The sequence below is a fragment of the Buceros rhinoceros genome, unplaced genomic scaffold (genome assembly GCF_000710305.1).
Source record: "Buceros rhinoceros silvestris isolate BGI_N320 unplaced genomic scaffold, ASM71030v1 scaffold14353, whole genome shotgun sequence".
Taxonomy (NCBI): Eukaryota; Metazoa; Chordata; class Aves; order Bucerotiformes; family Bucerotidae; genus Buceros; species Buceros rhinoceros.
In genome coordinates this window covers 4708-28721 of record NW_010404307.1, presented here as the reverse complement: position 1 = coordinate 28721, position 24014 = coordinate 4708, and the positions used below count along the sequence as shown (strand labels likewise).

The 24014-nt window shown below is 41.4% G+C and overlaps 1 protein-coding gene across 1 annotated transcript; it reads left to right on the top strand.

Annotated features, from left to right (window-relative positions):
- Nucleotides 1–6095: 6095 nt before the first annotated feature.
- On the top strand, nucleotides 6096–22772 carry LOC104491000 (WD repeat- and FYVE domain-containing protein 4-like; the record flags this gene model as incomplete). Its single annotated transcript, XM_010133355.1, has 10 exons — nucleotides 6096–6113; nucleotides 6431–6550; nucleotides 6650–6767; nucleotides 7475–7584; nucleotides 11883–11993; nucleotides 12793–12946; nucleotides 14504–14595; nucleotides 20878–21090; nucleotides 21602–21749; nucleotides 22615–22772. Coding segments are annotated over exons 1-10 (1242 nt in total), but the record flags the coding sequence as incomplete, so codon positions are not given.
- Nucleotides 22773–24014: the final 1242 nt, after the last annotated feature.

Below are 24014 nucleotides of genomic sequence, written 5' to 3'. Positions count from 1 at the left end.
CCCATTTTATCCATGCTTGGTCTGGACTGAGGTTTTGAAAGCTCTGGACTAACCCCCAAGCTTTAGGAGTGCTACACAGCCCCAGAGCTTTGAGGCTCACCTGATGCAGAAGTGAATAGAAAATACGTCAAGGGCATCATGCTGTCTGTGGAGGTCTGTGTTGCTGGGAGCTGCAGGGAGGGAACAGACCTTGAGCATCAGGAAAAGGACTGTCAGCGTCTCTCTGAGGTAAGGAAGGATTGGAGATTACTCCTTATCTGTACTTAAGGGCGTGCACAGGGCCCAGTCATGACCCATTGTAACTTAAGCCCATCCTAAGAAGAAGATCCCATCCTAGAAAACACAGATTTGGACCGCGATGATGCAAACTCTTCTACCTGAACCTTTCTTCTTCCTTTCTCAGCATAGGGCTGGCAGGAGCAGAACAGGCCTTCTGCATGTGACACTGTCTGAGTGTTTCAGAACATCCTCATCTGTGGGTCTGCCTGTTCTTGCCCTCCCACAGGCTGCTGCTGCCTACTTCACTGCACCCAAAGCTACACAGAACCATCTTGATCCCACCCTGAGCTAGTCAGTTCCTCCTGGAAGTCTCTACACTGCAGAGTGGGCTTGCCAAGCCTAGGGCAGAGCTACACACGCCCTGCACCTCTCTGGAGGCAGGAAGGCAGTGGGGTGACATGTTACAATCCCCCTGTGGAACAGCTCTGTGGAAACACTTTGATACAAAACTTAAAACCAGCCCTGGTATAGTGAATGATTTTGCACAAAGCCAAACTAGGGTAGATTTTTATTTCCCTTCTTGCAAACCTGCTAGCATTTCTTTGTTGTTGGATACGACCTGTGTGGAAGACTGCCTAATTCACTGACTACCTATCTTAAATGCAGTCTCTTGTTAACAGGTGGGTTTAGACTAAACCCTGCCATGAGCAAACAGAGAGAGGTTTTCTTCCTTAATATTATTACTTTTCCAGATCGCTTCAGAGCCACTGTGCTATAACACAGTGTAAGGTCACTTATAAACCCAAGAGCCACCAAGAATAAACAAAAATATTGTTTCATATTAACAATCCTGCCAGACTGCCCCCTTGCATAAGATCTTACCGGCTAGCAGCTTAGAAGACGAGGTATGGATGTCACAAGCTGCCTGGTTTTTCCTGTTGTGTGGGATGAGCCTTCGTGGTCTATTACTGTGCCGTTGTCTGTCTACTCTTCTTCGAGTAAGGAATTAGTCTTTCAGTCTGTAAATACACCCATGAGAAAGGAGCACGGGACAATTTCCTTTTCACAGTCTGCAATTCTGGATCGTACTTCCTTGATGGCAAATGGCAGCTCTTCGAGAAACTTGTGAATGCGGGTGTGGCGGTGCGGCGGGAGGGGCGGGGAGGAGGAGTGGTGAAAAGGGCTTCCCTAGCGGTCTTACTTCCTTGATGGCAAATGGCAGCTCTTCGAGAAACTTGTGAATGCTGGGGTGGCGGTGCGGCGGGAGGGGCGGGGAGGAGGAGTGGTGAAAAGGGCTTCCCTAGCTCTGGGGTCTTTCCATTCAAGTCGCCTTCCGCAGCCTGTGAAACTTCCGTTCCTAAGCAACGGCAGTGCTAGGTGCTTGGAGATCATTAGCATAAAGCTTGGTTCCAGCAAGTGCGAGCTGGACGGTGAAGGACTGGATGGCATGCAGTGTCTGGGAATGCTAGACTTCAGATTAGGCAGAAATAAAAAGCGTCTGGGCCTCATTAGAAGCTATTCGTCAGCTTCTAACATTGCCTTAAATGTCCGTTTCAGTTATTTAGCTATTTCATTTTACTTGGCTGTAACACACTGTGAGATACTTGTATGTGTGTGTTAAAACTCACAACATTTGTGATGCCATCCTAGAGTGTGCCGGATCAGACAGATAGGGACACAAGTGTAGCAGAGAGCATACGACCTGCAGTGTATTTTACCTATCTGTGACCCTTCAGCAGTGCAGTTAGTACTACAATTTCCCATCATAGCATGTGAATTTACTGGAACTGTGTCTGTAACTGGGTCTACTAAGCTCAAGCTTTTAGTAACTGGTTGCAATAATTTCAAAATAGTATCTGGGAAAAAAGAGTAATGGAAAAGAAATAGCTCTTTTAGAGCTATTAGAAATAGTGTGGTGTGGTAGTAGTCATTCCTTGCAAGAGATGCAACATTGAGGTCCCTCTCTTGCTGGTAATGGGTCCAGGATATTATTGGCATGAAGCAGCTGATAATGTTGGTGTGTTTGGCTGGTTCCAAGGTTGGAGATTACATTTTGCTCACCCCAACAAATTAATTGAATTTACCTGTTCTTTTTCTTCACGACCTGAAGTGTGCCTGAGTGCAGCATTTCTGCAGTGGAAATTTTATCCCTTTGTCTCGCTTAAGCCTGTGAATACACATGATGCAAACAGTGTTACGCAAATGAGGGAGATTCCTTTCTCCCTTCCTAGCCATTTCAAGACATCCTACTTCAATGAGGCCTACTTATAATATTATATTTATTTTAAAACTTTGCATTATATGTCTATTCTTTAAGGACAGAGTAAGAATACCAAGAAGGTGGACTGGTACAATTAAACAAGGATGCTGTACCTTTATTCTAGAGTAATCCAACTTAGCACTTTTCTGAATTTGATAGAGACTTGACTGCTTCACAGAGAAAGCCTCTTTAAATAGTAAGATTTGGACCTAGTCTGTGGCTTACCAGGAAAGGGATTTTTGTTACAATATTTTTGGTAATTGCAAAGATTCTCTAAGAAAAGTGGTTTCTGGAAAGCCCTGGCACTGTTTTGCAGACTTAAGAAGTTTGAAGGATGGAAGATGAAAAGAAAATGAAAACAACTTTGTGAAGTCCAAGAATCCATTAAGTTTATTGGAATTTTAGTATTAATTTCAGTGGGGGCAAAATCTTATCCTTTGAGATGATCTCATCTGCAATGAATCTCCAAATGGGTTGAGATCCACCTATCTCTAGCAAATGGAGAGCACTGGCTATCACAAGAGTGAGATCATAGTCTGACGTTAATGGAAGATGGATTAATAAATCACTTATATATTGTGTGGCCAAAGGTGGATCATCATTAGTACACATCATGCTTAGATTCTGCCATGGCTAGTGCCCTACAAATGCCTTATAGATGTAGAAAAAGATGGATATATAGGTACTTCTGGTGACTTCACATAACTTTACCCCCTCTTGAAGTTTAGTTATTTACATTTATAAAGCACTTCTCCTGTTTCTTTTTCAAACCAGCAATTGATTATTAATTTATTTTTAAATGCATTTACTGCGGTTGGATAGCTGCACTTGAACTACTTTGAGCTTTTACTGTGCTGGCTAGAGAGGTGTTGCATGAAGAAATGCTGATTGATTACCAAGGAGAAGGGAGGAACAGGCTTGAGCTGCCTATAATGTGATTCATGTTCTGAGCCCCTGTGAGTCAGTGAGGGAGAATGCAGTATTCCACATCTCTGGGGGCTTGGCATCCTGCTTGGCATCCCCCTGAGATCCAGAAGAATGGCTCTTACAGGGGAATGACAATTAACCTTGCATATTTTCACGTCGTGGTGAATTCATCAACATCTTTGAGTTATCTAGTGGCTTCCAAAATCAGAGAGGATTGTTTTGACCCTTGTAGCTGTTTAGGTCTTGTGACAAGCACAACAAGAGTTCCACTAAAAGGTCACGGCACCTACAAGTCAACATGTGTTATGTATACTTGTGTAACAAATATACACAGACTGACCCAGTTTAGTCCTGAGTATAGTATTTTATAATTCTCCCACTTCAAATGTTGGAGGACTGATGGATTGAGCAGGTTCGTACATTCAATGATCCCCTGCTTTCTAACTCAGCCATGAATCCAAAATAAACCTGGGCAGTTTTAGTGAGTGAATCTGCCCCTGTGGAAAGAGAAAAACCTAACTTGATCCCTCTATGATAAACATGCTAATCCGATCACACTTCAAATGATGCCAGGAATCCTGATCCTGTTCCATCCCTTTGATATACTCTGTCTGAGTTCCAAATGTCTGCTGTAGACCTTACAAAGACCAGTGGGGCAAAGCTCTGTGAAATCTCCATATAGTGCGAGAGGGCTGAATTGCAAAGAGTAAGTGCTCACGATATCTGTTTTCTACTTTAGAATTCCTACATTTTTGAGCCACATGAAGCTCACACTGGGGGTGCAAAACCACCATAACTATCCTGTAGTCAACAGACTTCCTTCTGATTTCCATTGTGTAATTTAGACCATCGTATCATGTATTAATTTTTTAAACAAAGAGTGAAGATCCTATTTTCTTATATCAGATATGAGCAACACCTTTTTGTGTTGCCTGGTTTCTATAAGCATAGCCTATCATTGTTAGGTTTCATATGCTTAGCAGGAGAACTAAACAAAGCTCAGGAGTTGTAGACGATATGCTAGAATTGGTCCTGGGTTTGTGTTTGTTCATGGAATAGGTTATTACTTAGGCTGTGCAAAATCCTTCCCTCAGATACACACCTTTCTCTGAAGAGAGTGCCTAAACAAGGAGTAAAATGCTATGTTGAATAAACCATAGTATTTTTCCTTTATGTACACTAACTGGTCAAGGAGTGAGTAGGCAGTAAAATAATGATTCATAATCATGAGAGGTAGTTTACAAGAATTTAGTAGTGCAAATTCAATAAAACTGTATTTATATGATCATAGACTGTTCTGATGTTTGATTTAGAACTTTGAGGCTGCTTCAAGCCTAGCTTACTGGATTTCTAGTGTGATCCAGTAGAGAGGACAAGAGTTCAAAATAGCAGCTAGTTATTCCTGTGGCAGTTTTATAATCTGTGGCTGAATTGATTTCCTTACTCTTTGGGAAGTTAATAGTCCTGTCTCTGAGCTGGCATCTTAGAATTAGTTTAAAGATGTGTGCTCAAAGGGAAAAGCATCTTCTACCACCAGTTATATCATATCATGCCAGTTACCCTGTTTATAATTGGCAGATCAGAAGTTTCTGTAACCTGGAAGCTGTCACTTTGACAAGAGCAAGTCCATGGCCTTCAGATACTGACACACTTTCTAGTTCAGTGTAGTTGAAATATGACTTTTGCTTGCTCAGAACCTTTGACTCTTCCACATGTTCAGGTGAATTCCTCTATTTAGAAACTGCCTTCAGCTAGTTTGTTTTTTATTTAAAGTTTCAGTAAGAAGTTGCATTTTGAGAACAAAGTGGAAAAAACATTTTTACTCTATTACTTTAAAAAAATTTCTAAAAATGGTAACCTACTATTTAATGACTACATTAGGTTCAAAGTGCTTTGTGCAAAAATAATAGCTTTGATATGGAGGCTGAAACGCCTCTGTTTTCAAGCCAGTATTTTCAGCATGCTTCAGAAAAGCATGAGCTGTCGCAAATAAGGCTTCAGAATAGAAACAGACAGCCTTAATGGTACCTGTCACTAACACTCTAGTTCTATGACGGGATGAGATCAGGAGCACAGACTGATTAGCTGCATGGCTTAGCTTGGAACAGCTGAGGAAGTTGCTGTCCCCAGATATCCATCTGCCCCTGCTGCAGCGGCATCTTCTCTGCCTGTGAGTCACCTTCTGAATTCTTGCAGTTTACCATGTGGCATCACCATATAGTCTGCAGTGATAACTTAAGGCAAACAGAATCCATCCTTAGCACCACCACCCTACTTCCTTCTTTTTAGTATATTGAATACAGTTCTTGAAATGGCACTTCATTAAGGAGCAGACTGGCAAGTAGCTCGGGGTTGTCATCATGTCACAAGGAGAGTGACTGAGAGTGATAAATTCATCAACCACCTGAAGCTAGGCCATTCCTGTTCACAGGCAGAGCCTGCCTTCCTAATTAAAGCAGTAATGAAATTTGTATTGTGCAGCACTAACCTGACAACACTCTAATTTTGGAATTGTCTGGTCGATGATGAAACCTCAAAATTCTTCCAGTCTTGCGTTCTCTTGTTTCTGTGAGCAGGGGGCACAGGGAGCACAAATGTTAATGTGTTGAGTTTCTCTTACTGTTCTGAAGCAGGTTATTTCAACTGAATGTTTGTTTCATACAGGAAACACTCAGGAGGGGAAAAGACAATGCTCCAGAAGTGGCAGGTAAGTTAAATCTTGGCTGCACATGGTAAGGCGAAGAGTTGCCGCCCCTGCCTGTGTGTTCACACACAGTTAGGTGTGTGTGTACATGTGTACTTCAAATGGCCTGTCTGAAGAAGAGCCAGAATGAAAGTAGATTCTGTTCAATGGATTGTTGTGTAAGGGATATTGGTCTGATCTCAATGGCAATAGATGATTGATTACAATATTTATAATTCTTGTCCTGGTGGACCTGGGAACCCTGGGCTCTGAGGGTGCTTTTAAGGCACGATTATCAGGGGGGGAGTTAGATTTTAATGCTTGTTTCCTTTCTCTGGCAGAAGAGGGAGATCAGCAACTTTGATTACCTCATGTACCTGAACACATTGGCTGGCCGCAGCTACAATGATTACATGCAATATCCTGTCTTTCCATGGGTCCTTGCTGACTATCACTCCGAGGTCAGTGCTTGCTGCAGCATTCTCTCCCTTCTATGATAGCAACCATTTGAAGTCTTGTTGAACCTAAAAATCCTCATCTTTACTGGTTTTGATTTTCAGACTCTAAATCTCACTAATCCTTGTACGTTTCGGGATCTGTCAAAGCCCATGGGAGCACAGACTACGGAGAGGAAACACAAGTTTATCCAGCGCTACGATGAGGTGGAGAAGTGTGAGGGTGAGTGAGTATTTTAGGAAACTAACGACCAGCAAAGGCTTGAGTTCCCTCAGGCCTTTGGGGATGCTGGTGAAACCCTTGAAAAAGGTCACACAGAAACTTTCCAGAGCTGTGGCTGAGGGAAGCACCATGCCAAGGAGCTCTTCTCACTTCTAGATACAAACTGGTTGAGGGTTCAAAGACAAATGACTCCTGCAAGCATTGCCTTACGTGTCTTGTACTGCTGCATTCTGGTCTCTTCCTTTGGGCAGGAAGGGATGCTACAGCAAAAAGCAATGTTCTCTAGAAAAGACAGCGCTGTTAGCTAAGCTGCACACATTACTCTTGTTTGATAGTGAAGCCGCATGCAGAAGACTGCCGCATGCAGCTTAGCTAACAGCTATTTTAAGAAAAGGGAACAGGGCATTGAGCCTGTTGACCTCTGGAGATCAAGGCCTTTTTTGCTTCCAGTGAGAAAGGGATGATCTGGAAAGTTAAAGGCCTTTTTCTTCAGAAAGTGGAATGTAGAAGGCAAAAAAGAACATACAGAGATGGTAGTAATTGTGCACATTCAATGCAAATATGTGAGTTGTGCTTTTTCTCAGAAATCCTTGAACAGGTCTGCCTTAAAGACCTGCTCCCTATTTAGTTGTGCTGTCATGACTGGATGCTGAGTGCTTGAAATGGTGATAATTTGTACTGGAATCTGATTTGTGTCCAATTTCCAGGAGATCTGTCAGCCCAGTGTCATTACTGTACTCACTATTCATCAGCAATTATAGTGGCATCTTACCTGGTCCGAATGGAGCCATTTACCCAGACCTTCTGTTCTCTGCAGGTAAGGCAGCAAGGTAGCTTTCCTCCTGCACCTCATTGTGAACCATGTAGCACAATGTAGTGGCTGTGTAATGAAGGAGGACTAATTCTTCTGACATTTTCTGTGTGCTCTGTGGGATCTCTGGGCTCCTTAAAGGCTCTACACTAAGCTGTTGAATTCAGTGAAGACATCTTAAGAGCGTGGTTGATGCCTGATGATCTTTTTTTTCTAATGGAGAAGGATTATTTAGTTTTGGTTCCATGATGCATTTTGTGAGAGCTGAGGCGTGCAAACACCTAGACAGTGTTTTACTACCAGTCTGAACATAAGCCTCTGACTTTGGGGTAAATGGGACTTTCATGGTGTGTATTCCAAACCCAAGTGACCATAAAGTAATGCAGCTATACGTAAGCACTTGGAGCTGGCTGTGATGGCATAAAGAGAGTATTCCTGGGCCAGATGAGGATGCACAGGTTCTGGTGGATGGGGAAAGATATGGACCATGGCATCAGCTCCCTGAAGGAGAAGTGAGGTGAGATTATATCTAGTCCTCCAGAAGAATATTTTGGTTTAGCTTGTTCTGAAGTTGGCACTGTTTTATGGTGGCAAAAACACTCACCATGGAATTGAATTTCCTGGAAATCGAACTTTGTGCTTACCTTTCTCATCTGGTCAGCACACATTTCCTGACTGCCTTCTTCAGCAGGCAGCTGGTGACGCACAAGCATAGAGACTTGGGCTATAGCAGACAGTTGTTACCCTCATTTCTGGAACATGTGTTATAGCAGGGTCTACCAGGAGGACAGATCCTCAAAGGTGTGATTTTTAAGGAGTGTCTTCTGAAATCTACCTATCCTTATGCAGCAATGAGAGGGAGACAGCTAGGCCAGAATATTCCACACTCAAGAGACTGCTGTATGTATGGTGAGGGCTGGCCATGCCTCTTGCAGCTTTCCAAGTGCTTTGCTGTTTTCCTTTTTCCTTTTTCCTTTTTCCTTTTTCCTTTTTCCTTTTCTTTAATGAACTGATACAAATAAAGCGCTGTGCTAATTAAGTAATAAGCCTTGTGTTATTGGCTGTTACCAGCAGTAGCTGATGGGTTAGTGAACCACCTGAGGCAATGGTTAGTATCACACTCTGTGAGCCATATGTTAGCTGCAATCATGAATGACTGAGGAGCAGTTATTTCGTGTTGTAAACAACAAAGACTGCTGTATCTCACTGGCACACTTTTCATGCATAACAAGTTCCCAGTCTGAGTAGCTGCTTTGTGGCTGTTTGTGTGTGATTAGCAGGTAACCAGCATTTTTATGGGGATAGTTATCTTCAAAGGCTGCTGAGATCTGAATCGCTCAAAATTTTTGTCTGGATGTGGATCCACTGAAACTGTTGAACTTCTTCCATTCTTATTCCTTTGCTCCTATGTTCAGCTGAGCTCATTGCTGTCATTTCCCCCAGGTGACTGGTCCTATAGTGGCTTAGGAATTGCTTACTGTGGGATGCAGTCAAACAGTAGACCTGAGAACTATATAATCAAGTCAAGAGCAGGCTGGAAAATGAGTAATCCCAAACCTAAGACCTTGGAAGAGTATTGAGTTAGGAGCTGTGAAAGCTTCTGAGCATCTTAAAAAGTGGAAAGGCTACACTTATAAAGGCAAACTGCCAGTCTGAATGCACCTTACAGGGAAACGCAACAACTTAAGCGCACCCCTTGTGAAAAATCGATGTTGGTGTAACATCCTGTTTCTCAAGTCAAAGAATTGATTTGCACCTGACCGCAGAAGGCAGCAGTGAGGAAACATTGCTTCTAGAAAGGAATTGCATGGGATTTTAACAAAACCTTACTGTTTCCCATTTTATTTAAGCATATTGAGATCTGTCTCTGGAGAAAAGTGTGTATGTGCTTTGCATATTGTACAGCAATGGATGCAAAACTGGCTCATGAGACAGGTGTTGGATGATACCTTCCACCTCACCTTAGTCAAATACCTCCTGGAATTCCTTTTAGGAATTGGTTTCAGCACCACAAAAAAAAGCAGCAAAAGTTTCTGCATTTAGTGTCGTCATTGAAAAGGCACTAGGGAATTCTAGGACCCCATCCCCTCAACAATTAGTGAGACTTACTTTAGACTGAGCTTTCATTCCCTTTTATTCTTATCCCACTGTTGCCTTTTAGCTATCAGGCTGATCTTCTTTCCTGACTGTTTGCCTCTCAAAAGTACTTAACAGAAAACAGGGTTCTTACTCTTCACTGTGTCACTGACACTTGAGCAGTCATTTAAGGACTGTCTGCAGGTAATTACCTCTCTGTGTCTCTGGGCATGTAGTAAGTGCACCTTCATAAGCATCTCTTAGAAACACTTAGAGTTTAAAGCACCACCAAAAATCAGTAGTGCTTAGTTTTATAAGCATGGCAAGTTCTAACTTCTCTTTAAATATCCTGATTAACTGTAGTTTTTAAATGTATATTTTTCCAGTATTCCTGATGACAGCATAAGGCCTCTACCGAAAAGAAACAGAGACTTACTGAATCTAGCTATAGAAAAGTGTAACAGTTTACGTCGACTTGCAGTCTAAAGGCGTAAAGCAATTCCTGATTCTCTTTTTCCCTTTCAGTGCAGTTTTTGCATTCATAGAGAGAGAAAACTCATTAATTCTGATATAAATATATGCAAATAAATTTATTAATATAGGAAATGGGAAAATCAGTTATTGCTTCCTTTATAAATAATACAGGCTTAAGTTTTAAAGATATTACTTTTCTCTAAAATGAATTAGACAGCCAGGGAAAAAATCACATTTTTTCTTGGTGGTAATATCTTTAACCAGATTTGTCGCGCTAACAGCATTTCCTATGTATATATTATTTTTATTTAATACAGGTAATCTTTTTATTACAAATCATATTGTTTCTCAGGAGATTACCATCAGCTCTCATAAAAGCTGCAAAAAAAGATGAAAAAGCATCAATCACCACCAGACACAGCATGCTGTGTGCAGATTAAATATACAAAGCCCTTTAATATTCTTCAATGAGATACTTGTTAGCTATTGATTTATTTATAGTTCTTCTTCTACTCTGTTTTAATTTCAATTTGAATTTGACTCCAAGGGTCCCTGCCTAATAATGATCAAGAACAAGATGACCTTGTGCATCAGATTAACTCCATCTAGGCTTACTCATGTGATTAGCTACTTTTTCATTCAGTCCCTTGAATGGATGTGGGAAGGCTTCATGGTTCTCAGAGGTATAAGGAAGAAGGGCAAGGAGGTAAACCAGAACTATGCTGTCATTTAGAGATGAGGCTGGACCAAAAGCCTGGTCAGAATTCACCTCAGAGGAAACAGGGACTGGTCTTTTCAGCTGGAATGTGTATTGGCTTTTGGTGGGACTCTCTCTCAAAAAACAAGCAAAAAGACATGGCTTCAGAACTTATATTGCATTTTGATAGCTTATCCATGAGGGTAGTTTCTGCCTAACAACATTATTTCTTGACTTGTAGTTCCCAGACGTAGTAGAGTTTGTAGATCCAAAGGGGTTTCATCATAAGTGTGCAGGTACTTGGATGGGGTCAAAAAGGCAGTGGTTCTTACTGTTGGAAACCAGTGTGGAAATGGCTTCTCAAGGTTCATCTGATCCATGGGAGTGGGATCCCATCCTCACAGCATGAGGATGCCTAGATGTTCTTTTCCTATTCAATAGAATGCAAGTCAAAGTCTCATCTGACAGTTACTGTGCAGGAGAGCAGCATCCTCCTCATCTGGCCCATGCCGCAGTCCACAGGCAGAGAGAAAAATAACCCAAAAGCTATCAAGTTTTCCCAGGAGGTCAGACATAGACAGAACCTGACTGCATCTCATGTTCATGAACAGACTGACTTTTGCACCACCTCTGGATTTTAGTGTCTTCATTCTGTGAGCCCTCTGGCTTATTCTTTTGCCTAGTGAAGCAGCTTTGAGGGCTGAGGATGAGCAATCATTCATACAGTTTCACTGCACTGTAGAACTATTTAAAGATACTACTTCTATCTCTGACAATCTCTCTTGAGCCCTGGAAGTGGGATGTGGTGTCATGTCCCATGACATATAATTGAAATTAATTAACCCCAATGAGAAATACCTATATTAGCCTGGGAGCGTGCTGCAGTTGGGCAGCTGTACTTCTGCCAGCACCTGAACTAGCTCTTGAGAAACAATTTAGTTCTGTCACTTTATACAGTTAAAAAGTCAGCTTTCTTCAGAAACAACTTGTTCTTTCTGGCAGTCTTTCAGACATTCTCCAAAAACTGATTTTTATTTGGTTATTTCGATTATTGTAGAAATTTTTTGTTAAAACAGATCCTTTCATGCTCAATGTAGGGATCCTATATAAAGGTGAACCTGGATTTTCACAAATGCATACAATATCTGAAATCCCATTGGAAAATCCGGTAGGAAATATGATTCCAATGTAAGGCATATACCCTTCATTCTGTGAGCGATTTTTTTTTTTCCTCTTTTTTTTTTCTTCTCTTTTTTTCTTGAGGCCATAGTTCAGAGTGATGTCCTGGACTACTAAGGCTGCTTTTGCCTAGTGTTTGACTCTCATTAAACATGTTCAAATGCTCTCAGGATGTGAGGTAGTTTGTTTCTCCTTCCTTACACACCAATTCAGCTCGAGACCCAGACAGTCTTCCTTTCTTCCCTTCTTTATGCTGTCCCTACTTCCTATGAGGAATGAAGGGTCCCTGCAGCCTCCTTGCCCACTTGGCCTTTCCTGTTTGCTTGAATCTGAATGTTATTTCAGTGGTATCCGCCTTCCCCAAAGGATTTCCTCAGAATTGCACATAAGATTGTTCACAACTATTTGGGTCACAACTGAAGTGAAAATACTGAAGTTGTGTCCACTGCTTGCTAATCGCTTTGGGATGAAAGGAATGAACTGCCTTCAGGATCATTAATAATGGGTGTGCTGATATTCTCAATCTGTCCATGATCATTTCTGCTTCCTTCTGTGTTACTGCAACCTATGCTAAGACTCCAAGCTTTATGGTATTCTCAACCTACGTAACTACCAATCGGGACCAAGACACCCCCTAATACAAGATCATAGTAAGAAGAACTGGGACAGATCTTGAGATATCACCTAATCAAACATGGGATAAGGGGATTATGTAATTGGCTAAGATTCTGCATCTGCTTTTCGTTTAACAGAATATTCACAGTCTTTTGCCTGCCTCCATTTCACAGGGTGGAAGTTTTGATGTTGCAGACAGGATGTTTCACAGTGTCAAGAGCACGTGGGAATCCGCATCAAGGGACAACATGAGTGATGTCAGGGAACTCATTCCTGAATTCTTCTACTTGCCAGAGTTCCTAACCAATGCAAATCACTTTGAACTTGGTAAGTTGTAGAAGGGACTTCAATGCTCACGGTCTGCTCCCCAGGATCCTACCAAGGGAAGAGATCCACATTAGGTGTTGAGAGTTGGTCCCTGGACTATGCAGCCTGATGCGGCTCTCTAGCGATGAGAGATCATTTTTTTTATTCAAAATAAGGTTACAAGAATACAAGCTTCTGGTATCTGAATAATATCAGAAAAACAAAGTTTCCAGCTCAGAAGGGATTGTAGTTCCTATTAGTTACCCTGCAAAGGAATTACACATTTTGTCAGACAAAGACAGATTTTTATGTAAGCGATCTTTTGAAGATTTGGTATACATTATCACATCTATGTGGCTACGAACTTTTGGAGATGGATTGATTGTTAAATGGTGTTGGTGAAAGGTGGTTTTTTTCAATTTAATGTTTCTGGTGATTAAAGTTGTCAAATGTCCTCACTATCATCTTGACAGGTTCTGTACAAGTCACATGAACTTGATATATTGTCTCTGGCCTCAAACAGCATCATAATCCCTTCTGAATGTACACTGTCTCTAGACTTCTATGCATCAGTCCTGGAGGGTCAGAGAGAATCCAGAGAAAATCGTATTCGGAAATAGGCGTAGCAGTCCTGATTCACTTTGTTTTACATGAAATTCACTTCATTTGCAATGAAAGGCTGCTTTTCGTTTTGGACACAGCTTGGTTAACAATTAAGGCAGAGGAAAATTGCCTTAAGAATCATCCTAAATTGGTGAAGGCGAAGGCAAAGACAACTTAACGCATGGTATTGAAGTCTGGATATAATTGTATTTAAGATCTCAGTGAAACAAGACACGCTAAGAAAAGAGCAGAATGGGCAAAAGACTCAAGTGGAGTAGTTTCATCCTGGGAGAAGGCTGAGAAACAGACCCTGGCTGAAATCAGGATCTAGAGACTGACCTGAGTAGAATCAAGTGGAGGGAGCTAAAAAAGATGCCAGAATCTTGCCAATAGAGAGCAAATACATAGAAAGACTTTAAATATGGGCAAAGCCAAGAACCTGAATTTGTGCACTGCTACACTGTGAGGAAACTTGTGGTGCAAGACCTAAGCCTCAGCTTTGATTTGAATTCATCCAGTTGTGCAACACCATGATCTGGTTTAAGAGCATATGCCCATCTTCTGAAAGGAATCAGATTGCGAAAGACTCCAGAACAAAATCCCTCTCAGTGACTGCTTTAATAGGAATATTTGGCAGTTAGACCCACAGGATTATTTATAAAAAGAAAGTTGTACCAACAGGTTTGTCTTGGCTGAGTTTGCAGCATGTGCTTAAATTGTTTGTGCTAAGGACATGAATGTTTTTACCGTATTAGTGACAGTTACTAGAATGTCTTCTCATGCTTTATTACTGGATCAGAAATCCCAGGAGAAATTGGTTCTGTGGTTTTTATGGTGATACATTTGACATAGAATCTGAAACTGCATGTGTGAAAATCACCTCAATATTCTTTGACTTCAGTCTTTTAGAAAAACTGTTCCTATCTGCAATGTCTGTGATTCTTGTTTTTAATTCTCCCTTTGTAATTCCTGCAGGCTGCATGCAGGATGGAACAGTGCTGGGAGATGTACAGCTTCCTCCTTGGGCAGATGGGGACCCTCATAAATTCATTCTCCTGCACAGACAGGTAAGTGCATATCAAATTTTGTGACAAAATGCTGAACTGGGTCTCACTCAAAACAAAACTCTGAAGGCCAGAGTCACAAATGAAAATGTTACATCCAAATGCATCCTTTGAAGAGTTCATGTGGATTCTGAACTTCACATGTCTACTTGTCTGGGTAAGAGTTCACCCTGAGTCAAGTCCAACTATCCAGGTGAGGTTTGTATCCAGGTCTCTGGCATGGACCTACCTCATCCCATAAGTGTATGTGAACATGACATAATGCACGCACATGGCACTTCCATGCATACTGTTCCACATCGTTGTAAACCAGCTGCGTGTTTATTTAAACTATGTACCTCCATCTCTGAGTCATGCCAGGACTACTGTTGTTTTTTTATTTTGGGAGGAGGGGAACCTAAAGAGATTTCCTGCCATAATGGAGTCAGTTTGAAAGCAAATGTCTTTAAGACATTTGAGACTTACCACAATTAGTGTTATTAATAGTTAGAAAGTCTTAACTTCTGTATGATGTCACCTGTTACATAGTATTAAGTGCAAAGGCAATTCTTCATGAAGGTGGTTGTATTGAACACAGACTTCACAGGAGAATATCTTGGTACAGGTCTCCCTTTTTGTTAGAGCTTAAAAGGGAATGGGCTGCGCTATAGTGCTCCTGTATGTCTTGTCAGATTTCCTCTAGCAAAAGGTGTCAATCTGTATTTGTGAGTGCGTGCAGATTGTTGTTTGTACAAGTGTAATGATTATGTGTCTTAGCATTGACGGGACTAAACGAATAGCCCATGATTTTAAAGGCATTGCATCATCCTGGTTTGTCATGCGTACCAGTTTCTGCCTCCATGGGTTCTTCTCACCTCCCCTACACTATGCAGGTCCTGTACTTAGGGGTTCAGCTTTCACTCTCTATAATCTCTTTGCAGGTGATTGTATCCAACCCGGTGGATACAATCATTTTCTCTATTTTGATATCTCCAGATAAGCCTTTCCTCAGCTGACCTCTCCAAATGCTGGTTTAAATTCTGGCTCTGACCCCCTTACTGAGTCATACTCTTGTCTTGTTAATTTTCTTTTCTGCACTGTTTCCTTAACCATTGGCAGCAACCACCATGCTCCCGTTAAGTTACCATTGCCGTCACGTCCCTTGCTTTGCACTTCTGTGCTGCATTCAGACACTATACTTTTTGTGATTGTCTATACTACTCAATCATTTGCGTGCTTTTTTGGGGTATTCTTTTGAATCTTCATTTCATACTTTCTGATGTCCTGATACCTTGTTTCAAGTCAGTACAGAGACAACTGGAAGGGGACCTGTCTTTGTTGTCTGGCATTACATGCAAATCTCCTTCCCTATTCCCATATATTTTGAAATTCTGTATAGCTCCACTGCTCATACATAAAGCGTCTCTCCTTTCCCTCTTCAGACCCTATGTGTCCATTTGTTTCATTTGGTCTGGCCTCTTCTTACATCTCCTTCTCCCTGCAGCCACCTGGGTGCTGTCAGTAACCTAGCTTTAGTCTCATGTTTGGCAATGCCATTTTTATCCATGTTAAAAAAAAACAAAACAAAACAAAACAAAAAAATCCTTTATAAACTGATCGATGGGCTGTGGCTCCACCCTGAAGAAAATCTTCTTGTATTAAACCAGTTTTAAGAGAACAAGCTCCTGGTACTGTGCATCATCTGCATATCTTGCAAAGAATTAATTGTTGTTAAAACATTATATTCCAAAGACAAGTCAGTGCTTTGTAGCACCTGCATCCCATGCTGTCTCTGTAGGCTCCTGATGCTGCAAACACTTTGGCTTGTGAATGAGGGTGAGCCTGTTCAACTCTGGGTTCATTCACACATGTTCAGATTACTCTTGTGAATGAACATGGATATGATCTGAGCCTGTGCTTGCCTGCATTTTTGTGCAGTAGTCCTGCCTTTGTTAATTTTTTAGGACTGTTGAGTATATAGTGAGCTATTTAATTGTCTGGTTTAATTGATTAAGATTCTCCCTTTAGTCTCTGTTATGAATTCATGACCTGAACACTTCACTTTAAATCTGTGTCAGAACAATAATGCTAAAAATATTTAGAAGTTAAATTTCTATCTTGATACTTTACCTGTTTGCAAAAACTTTTGCATGTGTTATTAAAAATGTTGTTTTCAATCGTTTTGAAAATGTGATTGAAAGTAGTCATCTACCACATTTTGCCCCAATACCCTGTCTCAATGCATAAAAGCTTGTGAATTAATGATATTCCAAGGTATGTGGTGTGGAGAATAGCTGCTTACTATTATTAGCAGGTCTCAGGCATCTCCACGCCTAGTAGCTTGACTCACTGGTGTGTTGCTCCACAGTTTAGTAAACTAAGCCATTACATTGAATTTGCAGCATATTCAGTAACTAATCAGTCCCTTACAAAAGGTACATTAATTTTGTTCTTTGTTTTACCTTTCTGTAGCAGTTACCTGTGTAACTTGGATCACAGCCCAGTATTACTGAGCTGACAAGCACACAGTGAGTAGACCTGCCTGGGAAAAAAATGTATGGAAAAGCTTTTCACCAGAAAACTAGTCAGGTTGCTACTGACAGCTTAACAAATAAAAGATCATGCTAATGTTTTTAATGATTTGCCAGATCAGATCAAGTTGCTACTGTGTCAGTAGTAGCAAGAAAATATCTCAAAAAATGATTTTAACTTTCTGTCTTTGTTATCAAAACATTTCAAAATTACCTTTTCATTGCAATGTTTACAGTAGATTACAGACTGAACTGATATTGATGGTATATAGTTTCATTATTAGTAAAATAGAAGGATATGATTTTCCAAATTTAGACTTGAGTGGGGGGAAGGGGGTGGATTTTACTACATGAGAAAACTTGAGAGTTGATCTTTTTGTTTGGATTTGGAAAGAAAACACTATTCAATGTCTGAATTTCCTCCAGAACCCAGCTTCCATTTTTCAGCCAGACTCTGTCCCCTGCCTTTTCACAACCTATTAGCTTGAGGGAGATATGGAGGGAATGCTTTTGTCAAAGAATTGAGATGCAGTGAGATTAAGAGCCAGACTGCTTAAGCTTCTGTACATACACAACAATAGGTATTGGTCAGTCAGACTTCTCTGAAGCTGCCTAGAGACTGATTTAGAGCTCAGAGCTCTGGTCACACTGGAAGGTAGTGTAAGGCAAGTGAGACCCAAGTTTTTGTCAGTGCCCATAACCACTTGATCATACATCTACAGGAAGGACATCCTTATCTAAGTGCTGTGTGCACTGCATGCTGGCTGCTAGATGTACAGTCCTTGCTAAAATTTTTGAAGATTTGAGCCTAGGGAGTGCCCAATCCCTTCCCTTGCTGGAAAGCAACTCGATGCTACCCACTGCAAATAGGTTTTGGCTACTGAGGTCAAACCTGAAACAAATCCCTGGTGTTTCCCAGTTGCTCCAACGAAGGCATGGAGGTTTTGGAGCTCTCTGGTTCCTTTCTCTGGTCTATATAATTCTCTCTGTGTGGCCTTCCAAGATATTTAGTCTCTGTTCTCCAGTTTCCCAAACATGGGAAAGATCTCCCTCTAAAAGAGGTGCTGCAGAGAGAAATCAATGGATGCCTGAAAGCTGCTGCAATTTTATGCTGATGTTTTTTAGAGAAAAACATAGGGAGAAATGCTCTTAAACTGTGACTTGTTTGGAGTGTACAGTGCTGAGCTGTGCTCCTTTCTGCTTTTGTAATGGTGAGCACTCTGAAGGCACTTAGATACAATGGGGAACATCTACTTTTGCCTTGTAATTTGGCGTAAGGGTGCAGTTTGGAAACCTATCAATCATCCCTGCATAGCGTGGTTTTGCACTCTTTGTAGAGTGATCTTATTGTGTGAACTAGTTTTGTTTTGGATGAAATAGAACCAAAAGCTGCACCAGTTGTGCACTCCAGATGCTGGTGGCATTTGGCCTGTGGGAGCAGACTAGATCTAGTTTGAAGTAAAGCCCCCACAGTGCACATAATGTGGATACTGGGCCCTCTCTACCATCTGTTCTGTTCTACAGACCTGCTTCCACTGAGCTGCACTATTTGATAACATTGGCACAGCTGATAAAGCCACACAACTTTTAGAAATTAATTCAAATCTCAAATAGGAGCAGTTTAACAAATAAAAGATCATGCTCATGTTTTTAATGATTTGCCAGATCGGATCAGACCTCATGAACAATCAGTGCACTATTTTCTGTCCAGCCATAGCTAGTACTAGGTATACATAGGAAGGTGCAAAAAAAATGTTGCTGTGGAGTGTAACTTGATTAGCCTGCTTGGGAAAATTCATCTAACCCTGAAGTGAAGAATTAGAGATCTTGAATTCTGAAACATGAGGGTTTCTGTCCTCTCTGAAATCATCCACAAGACTGGATGTACTTGTTACTGGTGTCGTGGTCATTTTTAGGAGGCTTTACAGTGAGTTTGGTGCATTAAACAGATCCAGGTCAACACTGAGGTCTGGCACTTGCTTTAAAGGATATGAGAGCAAAGAATTGTTCTTGACATAAAACTCTGAGTAGCTCCCTCTTTCATGTTTAATAAGCTAGGAATCTAGTCTACTAAAGAAATTGATTTACTTCCTCCTTAGACCACAAGTTCTCTCTCCCTGGCTGGGCTTGTCATAGTGCTCAGTGAAATACTGAGAGGCTGCACAGTTGCAGCTCTGTTGGTTGCCTTGTTTTGCTCTGGCAGTGATGCCAGGCAAAATTTACAGTTTGTAATTCATGGACTAACTGCTTATATTAATGAGGATGAGTTCTGAGTCTGTTTGTTAAGTGTTTTCCTGTTGTTTGCAGGGGACAGATTGTATGCCATGCTTGTTCTCTGAGCTGCCCTGTGATCGTTACAGCTGTGGGCAGGGTCATTTAAACCAGCTGCACTGGGCTAACTGTCTGCGCTGTGAAATGAGGCATTGTTCTGGATCCCATTAGCTTGTTTATTTCTGCTGTGCTTTGGGTGGGATGGTCTGCTTGGGAGACCTTTAACTGAGCATCAGGGAGTATTGCACAGTCAAATGATTTGGAGATAGGGAAGTATTTTTAATAATGCTTAACACTGCTGCTTGAAACATTGGGCAAGGCCGTTTGGGACTGCACAAAAATTTGGTGAGGCAGGTAATGGAAGGGGCAGTAGCTTTTAGTGAAGTCTCATGGGTAAATCTGGGTAGCATAGAGTCAGACAAAGATTCAGTTCAAACTTGTGTCCACTGCTTACGCACTTGCTGTCTGGATCTTCCATGCAAAAGTTTTCAGCTAGGATTATGCTGAGCTTTATAGGGAGCCCACGTTGGAGAGGATGTACTGCCTTGTAGCATGTCTCCCAGTCTTCTCCAGTAGTAACTGTTTCTGCTGGTGCAATTAATCCATACACCCATCACTACGGGTGGCAAATCCAACCAAAGTTAACCATTGGTTATTTGGGGGGAAAAAAGTTCAGACCCTGAGTTTTTTCAGGAAATCTGGTGCTGCTACTGTCCCTGCTTAAGCCCTGCAAGGTTAGCAAAACGTTTGTTGACCAAACCCAGTCAGTCTTGAAGCTTCTTTAATATAGCTGCCCCACTGCACTCCAACTCTGCTATTGCAAACTCCCTTCCCTGTCTTAGCTTGCAGCATCTCTTGCCATTTCACTACAAGCTCTACATTTTCTTTGCTCATGGCATGCAGCCTCTCCTGCTGTATCTTTCAGACCCAACTTAAAGCACCTCTTCTAGTCATCTCCCTTTCCAACCTATGTTTATAAGTGTCTTCTCAAATAAAGCCTCTGCTACCCAGTGTGATTTGTAGCTAAGGCATATTTCTACAAATGGAAATTCACCTGCGGTCCATCTATAGAGCAAAGTGGTGGTACCAAATGCTAACAAATGTTTTGCTCCTTTAGACCATCTTGTGTCAGTGACAGTATTGGTGAAGATGTGATAGCGCAGGCTTTAATGTATGCAGGAAGCTGGAGGATGAGCCAAGATCTGTAGAGTGCTTGTACTTTGCTTTGTGGAACCTGCCTGTGTTTTCTCTGAGGATATTGCTCATGGTATCTGTTGAGTCAAGCATGCTGGACTCTGTCCTTCCTTTTCCTGTGGGGATCCACCTTTCACCTCTTTGGTCACATTTCATGAGGATGTACTGAGAATGGTGGTACTGGAGAAAGGGGAAGTATGAAGATTCACTTGCAAAGAGTTTAAGTCCAATCCCATCGGGGACTGGAAAGTGGTAATGCATTTGTAATAGATACACTCTACTGAATTAACTGATTTTCTTTTGGTTTCAGGCACTGGAAAGTGACTACGTGAGTGCACACCTCCATCTCTGGATAGATCTGATTTTTGGCTACAAGCAACATGGTTCAGCTGCAGTGGAGGCAGTTAACACCTATCACCCTTACTTCTATGGAGACAAGATGGACTTCAACAACATTAAAGATCCTCTGATTAAGAGCACCATCCTGGGTTTTATCAGCAACTTTGGACAGATACCAAAGCAGGTACCACTTTGTCATGAGTAGAGAGCATAACTGATTTTGGTATTGTAGTATTTCAACCAGAAAGCGAGAACAGAAACTTAAATCAGATGTTTTCTGGTTTAAATCTGCTGAAAGATGTGCAATAGATTTCTCCAGATTGTGTACTGCACCCAGACACACGTGTAATTCCACTTTCTCATCACACTGTTTCTGTTGTATGCCACATAGCTGTGGCATCAAATCTGGGTTCTGCTCCTTCAGTACAGCCACATGAGTAACACTAGTCTGGGAATGGGTCAAATCAAAGGAGCTCAAAGCGTCACCTATGCTTTTCTCTCTTCTCCTGAATTTCTGGGATTAGCTTCCTATCTCTGCAAGGAAGGATGAAAATGTAGTAAAGTAAGAATTTAATTTAATGAAGAGGTTCATGTATGATAGCCTTGCAGTCTATGATTAAGGATTTAAACAGATATGTCTCCTGCATGATCTGGCAAATAGAAATTCATTTTTCAGTGTCATTCCTTTGTTCTAGCTCTTCACTAAACCACATCCATCCAGAAACACCCAAGGGAAAAGTTCATCAGGAAGAGAGACTGTGCTGTCCCTTCACTCAAGTGGAATTCTTCCTCCTTTTATGAGCAGCCTGCAAAATCTGAAGCTCTCACCAGTTACAATAAAAGGTGCTGCAGGGGCTGTGCTCCATTTTCTGAGCTAATCAGTACAAAATTCTTAGATGGGGTGAATCTGGATTTTCAAAAGCACAAAAATAGTCACACAGTTTTGTATGAGTTAGTACAATCAAGATCCCTCTGCCAGTTATTATTTGTATATGTGTGTATTGTGAGAGGGGATTGAAAGCACTCAAATACTCAGGAGAAATCTTGAAAATGCTGTTGTAGACCTCAGAACAGATTTTTTTTTTTTTTAGGACACCTTAATCTTTTTAATCTTTTTTCTCTGCAACATTCTGAATATGTTAAATTGAAATATAAATCTCACTGTTTTCTGTTTGCATTCTCTCTTTTTAACTTCTACAGCAAAGTAAATACAGTTTGTCATTCCATACTTCTCAATCTTCAAACCTTTTCTTTTTCTTCATCTTTTTTCTTAGTCTGCTGCTACTTTTCTTACCATGCAGAGGCCTGGAAAATTTCAGTGTGGCTACTTTTTCACCCCACAGTGGTGTTCTTTACATCACACATCCTTGCGGGGACAGCGGGCTCCCATAGCTGTACTGCAGAGGTTTTGGTGACATGTCCTGCATCCTCTGTAGAGCATGGCATAAGGCAGTCTGCCAGTGAAAAGGATCTTAATGTCACTGCTGTTAAACCCCCTCCTTTGGAGCATGTCACTCTCTCTGCATGGATTTATGTGGTCCATTGGAGATGGACCGATTCTGTCTGGAATCTCAGTTGTAGAGTGGATTTCTGAGCACTGACCCCAGTTGTGGGACTTGCCAGCATCACCACACAAGCTGTGCAAGAAGGAAAGTTAACATTAGGGCTCTAAAAACAACAGAATTAAATATGTTCTCCGTCTTGCCAGACTATCCCAAAGGAGCTATTGGGCACATTGTTCATACTGAGAGAGGCATTCTGGCTGTTGAAAAAAATAAGCTTTTGATTCCCCCACTTTGGAACAAGACATTCTGCTGGGGATTTGAGGACCTCACCTGCTGCATTGGCAACTATGGGTCTGAAAAGGTAAATAAGGAAAAAATCTAAGCATTCCAGAAATGAATGGTATGTTGTGGTCTTTGGCTGGTTTGGGCATTCATTTCAGAGGCTGTTGGGGAACTGATTTCAGAGGATGCTGTACAGGACTTCCTCAGTCAAGCTTCTTGACTTGAAGAATTTTGAGTTGAATATCCCAACAGGGTACAAAGTCATTCTACACTGCTCAAGAATGTGGCATTTCCCCTCTAAATTATCTGAAGTTTTCCTTCCCGTGACTGTGTTGTCCATAAAAATGAAGGAGAGATCCTGTTTCATAGGTTGTAAGGACAATACAAGGTCTCCTAGCCACTGATTAGAAATTTCATTGTGCAGAACTTTCTGCTGGAATTAAAATAGGACCATCTGTCAAATCCCCTCTGGCTCCCAAGCTTAGCCCAGTGCATTCATTCAAAATAATAATGTCATCTATTTTGGAAAGTTAACACTCTTACTTCTTTGCTGTTTAAAATCAATGGTCTGTGTCATCACACTGCTTGTTGGGGCACTTGACAGATCCAGTTTCTTCCTGTACCACAAACACAGTGATTTTTGGAAGTGTTTGGGGCAACGTTACGACACACAAAGACATTTGGATTAGCCTGGGTACCAGAATAGCAGAATACAACATTCAGCAAGATACTGATTTGGGTGTTTGTGCAAGCCACGTTATTATTTTTTTGCAGATGTAGCCGCAATGGAGGTGAAAAAGCCAGGAGATGTATTTTACTTTCCGCTCCCTGTATAAGATAATTGGGAGTTTTCTCCATTGATTTAAATTAAAATCAGTGCTTAGAAATTCATAGTGCTGCTGTAGTTCAAAAGTCAGGGTGTCACTGAGCCTAGTGATTCTGAACATAGTGAGTGTAATTACACACTCACTGTGAGAAGTAGCTGTAAGTCCAGCTTGAGTTCTCTCTGGGTCAGCAGTGCCTCTAGACATGAGCTTAAAAGAAATTTTTTTTTCCTTCTTGTAAGTAGGTAAGGGTTTTCCTGTCTGTGGTATGTTTTTTGTAGCTGTGCTATCCAGATCTACCAGAGTCATTAGCACCATAGTGTTGTCCTCATCATGTGGGAGAGAGCTAAAGCAGAATGTGAGCAGAACAATGCTTGTGCTGTAACTACGGTACTGTGTAATTGACCCGACCTTGCTTTAGGCTGATTTGGGTGCTGCTAGCAGAGCTGTTGGTACAGAATGGAATTCAGTGCTTTGGCTTTTCAATCTAAGAGGAG